At 40.6% G+C, this 10,155-nt stretch overlaps 1 protein-coding gene and 1 long non-coding RNA gene across 2 annotated transcripts; both read right to left on the bottom strand.

Moving 5' to 3' along the window:
- Positions 1-80: 80 nt before the first annotated feature.
- Positions 81-2,222, bottom strand: LOC148152596 (uncharacterized). Its single transcript, XR_015762138.1, has 3 exons — positions 1,880-2,222; positions 1,421-1,533; positions 81-778 (listed from the first exon to the last, which is right to left on the bottom strand). It is a non-coding gene; the product is annotated as an uncharacterized LOC148152596 (long non-coding RNA).
- Positions 2,223-6,534: 4,312 nt separating this feature from the next.
- On the bottom strand, positions 6,535-9,149 carry pim2 (Pim-2 proto-oncogene, serine/threonine kinase). The gene is made up of 6 exons (XM_088003372.1): positions 8,920-9,149; positions 8,116-8,267; positions 7,643-7,851; positions 7,398-7,567; positions 7,147-7,323; positions 6,535-7,073 (listed from the first exon to the last, which is right to left on the bottom strand). Exons 1-6 carry the CDS (start codon positions 8,966-8,968, stop codon positions 6,922-6,924), a joined length of 909 nt encoding a protein of 302 aa, XP_087859498.1. The 5' UTR covers positions 8,969-9,149; the 3' UTR covers positions 6,535-6,921.
- Between the last annotated feature and the right edge of the window lie 1,006 nt (positions 9,150-10,155).

The raw sequence follows: 10,155 nt of genomic DNA, 5'->3' as shown, positions 1-10,155 counted from the left end.
TTCAGGGGTCAGGGGCAGAATGGCCCTGGGTCCTAGCTTCACATCCAAAATGGAGGACTGGTCACCGTTTAGGCATTCTACTGCTAACAGAACTACAACAAAGCAGATTATTTTAAATGTTCAGTAAAGGTATTTCTGCTTTCGTAAGTGATTATTGGAAATATTTGTTGGAGATTTGTGTTTTGTTGTGACTTGTTGGATACAGAAAATTCAATATAATCTCACATGTTCAGCGAAACAAAAATTATTTCAATACTTTATTTTTTAAAACTGATTTTATTCTATTTTTTTGCAACAGATGAACTTTGCCATATTTCCAAGATTGCAAAATAATACACATTAAAATGTTCTAATCAGTTTATCAGTCTATTTGACTAATAGAGACAGGATATTTTAACCATCTGTTTTATGCAGCTAAAAATTAGTTTGGTATAAAATGGAACTAATAAAGATCAAGTGAAGGACAAACATACGGCATATATGAAAAATAAAAAAATGTCTGATGCTACAGACAGATCTTTAAACATATTTGATTCCTTTTTGACTGTCAAAACAACAGTCTGTTGTCCACAGAAGAACAGAGTCCATGAGGTTAAGCTTTGTACTGTATGAAGTAGGGAAACAGTACAAGTTGCAGTAACCCCAGTTTGACTCTGGTTGGCGTCACTTTGATTCCTTGTGATGTTTTCCTCTCATTCTGGCGCATAATGAAGCCACTTCTTGACAGTTTTGCTGCAGTCCTCAGGAGTCAGCTTTCGGTCAAACTGCAGAGCAACAGCTGAAAAAAATAAAAGTGAGGAAGGTGCCGGTTAGAAAGATGATAAACAATTGAAAAGTTCTGAAAAACATTGAAATATTAAACAGTGAACTGGTTACAGGTCTGAGAACAAATACAAACCATATAGTTCCCCATGTACACTCACTGTTAAATTAATATCTTAATCTTTCATTAATATTTATCTTAATGTTTACATATACAACTGCATTTACCCATCAAGCTGCAGTATAGTGTAGGATTTATGATACTGATATTAAATAAATATTTAAAATAAAGGCTGTTTATCAGAAAACCTAACAATAAAACTCAGGGAGGATCAGGTTTATTTAACACACCAGAGACAAATAAATAGAGCAAAAGGTGATTTATACTGTAGATGGAAAAATTATCTATAATTCATACAGAATAAACTTCCATCAAATAGCTGGTTCAATCTTCCATCAACTACAAATATTTCCAAATAAGTTGATTAAATTCCTTAAAAAGTGTCTGTATGCTGATAAAGATCCCACACAAGTAACAATAGTCCAGTTCAGTTTAACCAGTTACCAATCCAAGGATCAACAGACTGAATCAGTCATTAGCAGGTTTAGTTCAGTGTTTCACCTGCCTTACATGTTAAGTGTTTCCCTTCTGCCTCACCTGGATTGAATCTGTGGATGATTAACAACCTTCTGCACTTCTTGATGGCTGCAGACGGTCATGTAATCATCCAACTCAGCTGTTCTGGTACAGAGGCTCATTTAAGCACGACCCTAAGCACATCGTAATAAAAAGTTAAAAACAAGTGATTACTATCACAACAATTTAAAGCCCACCTGGACCAGCCAGCCTTACACTTCCTTGTCCACCACATGCTCTCCCAGACCAAACAATAGGCCCCGCCCTATTTTAAAAACTCAAATCCCACAAAATCTCACAGGATTTCATACTTAGGCCTGGAGTGGTGGGTAGGATGAAAATAATACAAAAGGAGACATGACCTCAATTATTAAAAATATCCGTTTTGCCCCAAAATAACCAGGATTACTATGGGCACAAAACAATGCCCTTATTTTTCAATAAACACATTTAAGATCAAAGTAATATTGAAAAACTTACCATAAAAGTGCTCAGCGGAGAATTCAATTCAGAAGCCGGTAGCAAACAAGCCAGCAGCAAAGTGGCTGTTTGGTTGGGACAAACCACAAGTGTAAAATTGGGGAGGTGGACTGTACAACTCCTAGTACAGACTTGTAGATGTTTTTGTGTCAACACATTATGCACAGTCAGTAATAATATTTACAGACAAGTAAGAAAATGTACAGAAAGGAATCACAACCCACTGTTCTCAACATGTAGTGCTTAATTTGAAACATGATTAACCCCCACCTAGTAATAAAATGTTCTGACCCAGAGCTCAAGGAGGGGGAGGGAAGAAGGGATGAGAGGGGGTAAAGAGGAGAAGGTTGGGAGGAGCATCTGGGTGGGGGAGGTTTGGGAGGGAGTAGGGGGAGATGAGGAGCTCTGGGTCAGAGCATTTTATTAGTGAGTGGGAGTTATCACATTTTAAATTAACCTCTGTAAAGGATAGTGGGTGATGATTCATTTCTGTACATTTTCTTTCTTTTTCATAACAAAGTCCTACTGACCATTTGTGTGTGATATATTGACACAAAAACATCTACAACGTACTACAAGGAGTGGAGCGGTCCACCCCTGCTATTTATATTGAGACGTAGATGGGGCCAGGTGGGGGGAGAGGGGTGTGTGTGTCTTTGGCGGGTGGAGGGAAGGGATTTGGGTGTTTGAATGGCAGGTGGTGGTGGAGGGGTGTGAAAAACAGCTTACATTGATTGAACATTTAGATTACTAGTTCTTCCCCAAACCTTATCCTCAATCAAACTGACCTGCGTGTTTTCAGTTCAGCAAAACCCTGTTAATCAGACATCAATTAAAATCGTGTGTGCTGAATTAGGGAAATGCCTAAAACTTGCAGGGCCTGGAGGACCAGTGCTGTAAAACACTGGATTCGATGTTAACATTTCATTTATTTGATGTCAACCACAAAACAACATTGATTCAATGACACAGTTTCAATATTAGTTAATTGGCTAGAATTGAATGGTTGTTTTATAGTTGATCCACCATCATTTGTCGACTTCAACCAAAAATCAACCATTCTAACTATAATTCAACGTTGATGTAACGTTGTGTGTTATCTGGGAATAAGAATATCTTCCTATTCCACTCCCACAAAAAACGTAAGATATTAATTTCATAATTATATATAAAGTTTCTCCTATAATGGCTTTCTTCAAAAGAAATTCAAAATAAATATAAATTCCCACATTTTATGACAGATTTTAAGACAATAAACATTTTTAAAATTGTCATGAATGTTTTTAGAAAGTTTTCTAAAGTGGATATTATACAATAAATCTATTCCATCTTGAGTTTTAATTTAATAAAATTTGGTCTTCTAATAGCGACGAAGAGTTAAATTATGATATATTTAATCTAAGTTTTATTCACAAATACTGATTTCTAAAAATCACCTCTGTAGAAGCCTAAATTCAATTTTAGTTAATTCAGACTTTTAGGATAAATTATGTTTATATTTCTTATGGTAATTTGTTTATTTGGATAAAGATGATCACTAGTTAAATCTCTATTTCATACTAATTTGTTATATTGGACTATTCTAAGGTCTTCTTGTAAATTTGCATCCGTAATTGCAGTTAAGGATTTGAGGGCTGAATTAGTTGGGCAGTTGGAGTGAAGCCACACAGTTTTTTGACCTCTCTCTCTTTCTTTTTCTCTCTTAAGACTCTCTTTTGTTTATTCTATTATTTTTGTGGAAAAGTAACATTTGTACCGTTTTTATTTTCGAAGTAAACTGTTAACCTTTATCGAGAGGACCCAGTCTGGTTTTTTGTCGTTTTCATCATCAAGTGGACCGAAGGGGGAGGACGGAGAGCGTCAAGCTTATGGCTTCATTATTTAGGAACCTACAACCTCCATTTTGAAAATTAAATAATTTTATTTTAGAGTGCTTAAATAAAATCACAAAAGCCCAGTCTTTGTACCAACATATCTTAAGATTTGAAATTTGTCTTGCATTTGTGACATTTTGTTTTACTTTCCTGTTAGTTTGTGACTATTTCTTTTATTTCTTCTTTTTTTATTTCTTTTTTTTTTGCTCTATTTATATCAAACTTTTTTATTACTAATGTGCCTTGTCATGATATTTTCTTTGAATTTTCTATAAAGATGGAAAAAACAACAAAAATTTCCATAAATCCGCCTTTTAACTCAAAACGTCACATGCAGCAATGAATTATGGGTAATACACTTCCCCGAAGTCTGTAGAAATGCGAACGTTGTGTAAAGGTGGAATAGGTCCCAAAATGGGCGGATGTGGGACACACTGTGACCTTTAACCTTCAACATGAACAAGGGAGGGGACTGGGACCGGGCCTGAGTCTGAGCATGAGGAGAAGTTTGGAGTTACAAGTTTTGAGAAGAAAGACATGAAGTCCTGCTTTCAAAATAAAAATGTAAGGAAAAGTATTAAAAGTTCTGAGAACAAAAAACATGAATTCCTGCTCTCAGACTCAAAATATGTGCTCTTGGATTATGGCAGGAAAATTCCCCCATATGTTGATGGTTCTGGCGCAGATGAAAGGTTTATGTTGGTATTGCATTTTTATTTCTACTTGCGAAACACTTTTTGGTTTTCTGACTGTAAATAGGTGCATTAAATAGTTTACTGTTTTTAAATAAGTGATCTGTTAATGTTCCCTGTTTGAACCAATCAGGTTGAGGGATATCTATTGAATTATACGTAAAATTAACAAGGCTAGAAAAGGCTAACTGAATGTAGTTACTTTGTTTATTGTAACTACTATTTTGCTTTTATTTTGCCAACGTTCTATATGAGGTATCCATGGTAACAGAACAACAGCGCTACCGAGAAAGTTAACTGCAGTGAAGGAAAAGGATAAAAGCATAAAAACCTTCTTAAGTTTAGCTTGAGTCAATAAGGAAACAAGGTAATGGCAACTGAACTTTATTTATGTAGTTTAATTCTGTGATTACTAAATTAATGAAAGGAATTGTGTCAATGTAACAAGCTATGCTTGTTTATGAGATACGAAGCTCAAATCAAACTAATCCTCAGTTCTGACAAAAACCAAAGTCAGACAAGAGATGATGAGTCTATTAGAGAAAATTAATAACTGGAAGAAAACAAATCAAACATTTTACATCACTTCCTGCCCTCTGATGAGGTTGATTCCACTACAAAGTATTGTTAAGAAAATAAATTTCAAATATGCCAGTTTTAAAACTTAACATTTCTTGATTGAAATAGCCTAATTATAGTTTTAAAATTAGTAACTTATTCTGGCCTGTTGACCTTTATGTTACCTGTAGTTACAGCAGATGGTTTGCTAAGATCTTTTGATCTGCTCTTTGTCTGTGTGGGAAACAATCAGGAGAAGTTCCAGCTTTTCAGACAGATCCGTGAAAAGCCATAAAACAGCAGGAGTTCAGGAGAGTCTGCTTTCATTTTGTTTAGATAATGGGAACAAATGGCCTTAGATCGTGACTTGGAGGGAGTTTTAGAGAGGGTCAGAGACAGATCCTGGTTGGATGAGCAAAGATACGCCTTATTTGAATAAATTAAAGACAGGAATACGCCTTTACTATAAAAGTTTGTCCACAGGAGTAACAAATCAAATTTGCTCTTGCAATTCTCCAAAGACGTCTTTGTACGTCTTTGCTTTTTTTCTTCTTCCTTCCTTCCTTTCTTCCCTTCTTTCTTCTTCTTTCTTTCTTCTTTTCCATGTGTCTCAGGTAAATACATGTATGTCTCTGTTGTTCAGCAGTTTCTGTTGTAATTTCATACTTTGTCTTCTATTCGATTAAACTCTGTAATTCTGTGACGTCTGTACTCATTTTTGTTTTCTGTGTGGCTACATGCGGCCCGTCGGGAGAACCTGGGATCCGTGAGAAGAAGATCAAGCTAGAAAGTTTCTTAAAATATACTATAACTTAAAATCTTCTTCAACAGTATCAAAATAAATAAAACTGGGAGAATCTGCATCTTTCTGCATATGAAACACCTGGAAGTTTTACTATTTTTAGTAACCAGCAGGGGGCGACAGCCAAGCATCACTGAGCTGTAAGCTACATGTTTGTGTTCATCGCAGAACAAAAATCATTTATAGAAAACATGCCAGCATGTCAAAATGAGGGAACAGTCAAATCATCTGAAATGTGAACAAAACAAAGGAGATGCTTGTTGGTTTCAGGAGGAACAGGGTCAAAGGTCAAACCCTATTTCCATCATGGGAGAAGAAGTGGAGGTGATGAGGAACATAAAAACCTGGATGTTCATCTGGACAAGAGACGGAGGAAGAGAAGATCCTTCAGGGTTTGGATCTGCTGTCAGAACCACCAGAACCACCGAAACCAGGAGCTAAAGAGGTTCAACAGCCTGAATAAGAAGGCAGGTTCTTTTCTGGTTCTGACTGGGTCCTCTGGTGGTGATGATGCAAAGAAGGATTCTTCATAAAATCAATAAAGTTCTGCCGGAGCGTCTTCAGTCAGAGGCTTCTTCAGCGTTGCTGTGGCACAGACTGCTACAGGAGATCCTTCCTTCCAACAGCCATCAGGATCTTCAATAACTGAAGAATCTAAAATGATTTACATCTCATTTCCCTTCGTAATTAATAAAGTATTTGTGAATTTGAAACAAAACGACGACCAGAGTCTGAAAATGTTTTTATTCAAACATGGATCGTGGTTCTGATCCAGAACTTGTTATTTAATGTAAATAAACAGAACCAAGTGGCAGCGGAGCCACTTTGAAGGAATACATATGTATTTACGGAGCGGCGAAGGTTTGCACCGATGTCCAGACTTCAGCAAAACTTAAATCGGTTTTAATGAGACAAAAACGAAAAAAAAAAAAAAAAAAAAAAATCAGAGTTCAGCTTTCCTCCTCTTCATCACTCTTCCTCACCTGAATTGGTGAGGAAGAGGAGCAGGAACTGCTGAAATAATAAATAATCCATAAATAAAGACTCATCATCAGAGATGAGAAGCGTCTCAGCGAAGGTAAAGTGACTTTATTTCCTGTTCCGTTCCGACCCGGTTCACAGCGATGCACTGGGCAGCGAGCCGTGCTCCTCTTCCTCCTCATCCTCTTCCTCCCCCACCTCCATCCAGGGGTGCGTCAGGATCTGCTCCAGCGAGGGGCGGTCCTCCGGCCGGAGCGACAGACACCAGCCAATCAGAGCCTGGCATTCTGCAGGAAGGGTTGGACACAGTCAGCATCACGCACACCTGAACCAATCAGGGCACAGCGGGTCAGCGCTTACCTTTAGAGACGCGGCGAGTGTAAAAGGGCGTGGCCTCGACGATTTCCTGGTCACGCTCAAACGGGATGTCGCCGCACACCATGTCGAAGAGCAGAACGCCGAGCGACCAGACGGTGAGCGGCTCGGCGCGGTATGACCGCGACTGGACCCACTCAGGTGGGCTGTAGACCCGCGTACCTGCAGGGAGGGGACAGGTGAGGCTCCGTCCACTGACTGACCCATTATGCCCCGCCCACCGCACGGCTCCGTACCTTCGAACTCGTCGTAAGCCGCGTCCTTCAGCAGCGCGCCGGAGCCGAAGTCGATGACCTTGACCTCCAGCGTCCGTGTGTCCACCAAGATGTTCTCGTCCTTCACGTCTCTGTGCACGACCCCATGCGCGTGAACGAAGCGCAGCGCCTCCACCGTCTGCCTGAAGAACCTGCAGGGGGCGGGGCAGAGACATCAGCGTGGCCAGGGCGGCGGGACGTCGCCAAGGTAACGAGCGCGGGCCCACCTGAGAGCGAGGCGTTCGGGCAACGCGCCGCGGTCCGTGATGAAGTCGAACAAATCCCGGCACTGTGGCGGCCGATCCATCACCAGCAGGAAGCCCCGCCCCTCCACCTCGAACCAGTCCAGCATGCGGATCACGCCACCGTGACCTCCGACCTCACAGAGCCGCTGCAGCAGGGCAATCTCCATGGGAACCGGGCCGAGCTCGCCAGGCTGCGGGAAAGGAAGACGCGAGTTAAAAAAGCACAAAATAAAGGAACTATTTAATTCACTACAGAACCGGTCTCAGGGTGTGGGGGGGCTCCCAGCCTAAGGAACCAGTGCATCACTGGGGGAAACCCACTGATGGAACAATGACATCACAGGTTTCCGTGGGAACCCCCATCCTGCAGTTCTGCCGCCTGTCCAGCAGAGGGAAGCAGCCGACTGGGTTCAGGTGGAAACTGAACTGGTTCTGGTTCTGGAGGTGAGCCTCACCAGTCTGGCCCACTGCTGGACCTGGTCCCTGGAGATCTGCTTGATGGCGACCGGAAGTCCGTCTGAGAGTCTGTGACCCGAAAACACAGAACCGAAGCCGCCGCTGCCGATCAGCGGGCCGCAGCGGTACCGCAGGGTGAAGGCTTCCTTCCCTGGATCAGAACACAGAACCACATCAGAACCCCCAACACACACATATATATACATATATTATTATATAATAACTCAGGAAAAACTGTTTAATCCTTTAAAGTTCTGGTTCAGTCCAGTTAGAGAAACTAAGTTATTCTGCAATAAACATCGTTTAAAACGACACATGAAACAATAAACTCCATCTTAATGTTTTATATAAATATAGTGAAGCCTATTTAAAGATCTGTGACTTATATTTGTTCTGTTCAGTCCAACTTCTGCTGCCGGAGACCAGAAACACGGTTAAGATGCAGAAACAGAACGGAAACCATCTTTTGGTCCTCACACTTGTTGTGAATGGATCACAATCCGGCCCATGTTTGATGCCGAACCGGAATCGATCAAAGGTGATTCATTACTTTAGGTGAAATAGTCCTTTACTAAAGCGACCAATCAGAAGCCAACTTCGCCACGGCGCAGCCAAAAAAAGAAAGAAAAGAAAAGAAACGTCATAAAAACCCAAATTAATGGACCAGAACCAGATTTTCCGGAACCGATTTTGAATCTTAAAGTAGGAATGCAAGTAAACTTTATTTATATAGCACATTTACAGGTCAGAAACCGCAAAGCACTTCATAAAATACCAAATTCAGAAGAAAAACCTCCGCTTACCGCGTCGTTTGTCCTCCAGGTTCGGATCCGCGGATCTTTTCTCCAACATCTCCCCGAGTTTGGCTCACTAGGAGCGGATCATAGCCACGGTGTCTCCTCGGATTTTATCGGTCCAAAAGGTTCGGTTCGGGTTTTTCCCACTTTGATGCGTCAGTTTCAGAGCCCGGAAGGCTCTGCTGGTCCAGAACCAAATGATACCGTCCTGAGCTGGCAGCAGGTTCTGGACCTGCTTCACACTTTATAGCTTTCTGAGGCCACGCCCACCCCGTGCTCCTCATCCAATCAGCGTCTCACAGTGTGCTCAGTGTTTTGAACTGAGCAGCCAATCGGATTGAAGCTCATGAATATTCAAACAGCGCGTGGGGAAGAATTTGTAGAATTGAGATCAACGAGGCGGGGGAGCGCGCGCTGACAAACTGCCGGGAAGCTCGAGGCCGATTTCCTCTCAAACATCAGTGCGCGCGCGCACACAGCCACAGAAACTGAACAGGCGCACTGCTTTAAAAATCACTGGGCGGTTACTCCGACGCGCACGAAGCTTCCTGTCGGTTTGTGAGGCTGGTGATGCGTTCAGGGGACAAGAGGGAGTCGTAACTAATCAAATTTAACCAACACCTAAGCCTGGAAAATCAATTAGGCTCCATAATTTTATATTTTTATTCCTGTTGTGTAAATTAGGGCTTCTCTCTTTAAATTGTGTAAATAATTGACAGAAATGTACAAAACCTTTCCATAAAAGAAACAAAACTTTACAATTAATGATTTTCAACTTCAATGAAGGTTCCATTTTTTTTCTTTTTATCTTTTAACACTATTAACACACATCCATCCATTAGCTGTTGAGTGTAAACATATTAAAATGACTAATTTCAAGCATGAAGTTTATGCTGATGTGAAATATTCTGTAAATTTCTCAACATCCACAATTGGCCTCATTTTCTCAGAGGGGCCCTGAAGGCAGCATGACGTCACTTCCTTCAGAATCAACCTTTCATGCTGCTCATCTTTACAAAAACAATTAAAAATCTAAAGTGCAAAAACTATTTCTGTAGGGTCAGAGTGGAGACAGTTTTAGTTTCTGGGTTTATTTAGAAATATTTATAATATTTATAAATATTTCAGATTTTCAAGATGAAAATCTGAAAAATTAAACATCCTCATGAATGAGACTGGACTGGATTTCTGGTTCTGGTTCTGCCAGAACCCAGACAGGCAGCATCACCATCCCTCACTGGA

This window comes from Poecilia mexicana, unplaced genomic scaffold, assembly GCF_051168715.1.
Source record: "Poecilia mexicana isolate PSO_F unplaced genomic scaffold, ASM5116871v1 scaffold_23, whole genome shotgun sequence".
NCBI classification, from domain to species: domain Eukaryota; kingdom Metazoa; phylum Chordata; class Actinopteri; order Cyprinodontiformes; family Poeciliidae; genus Poecilia; species Poecilia mexicana.
This window is presented reverse-complemented; position numbering and strand designations above follow the sequence as displayed.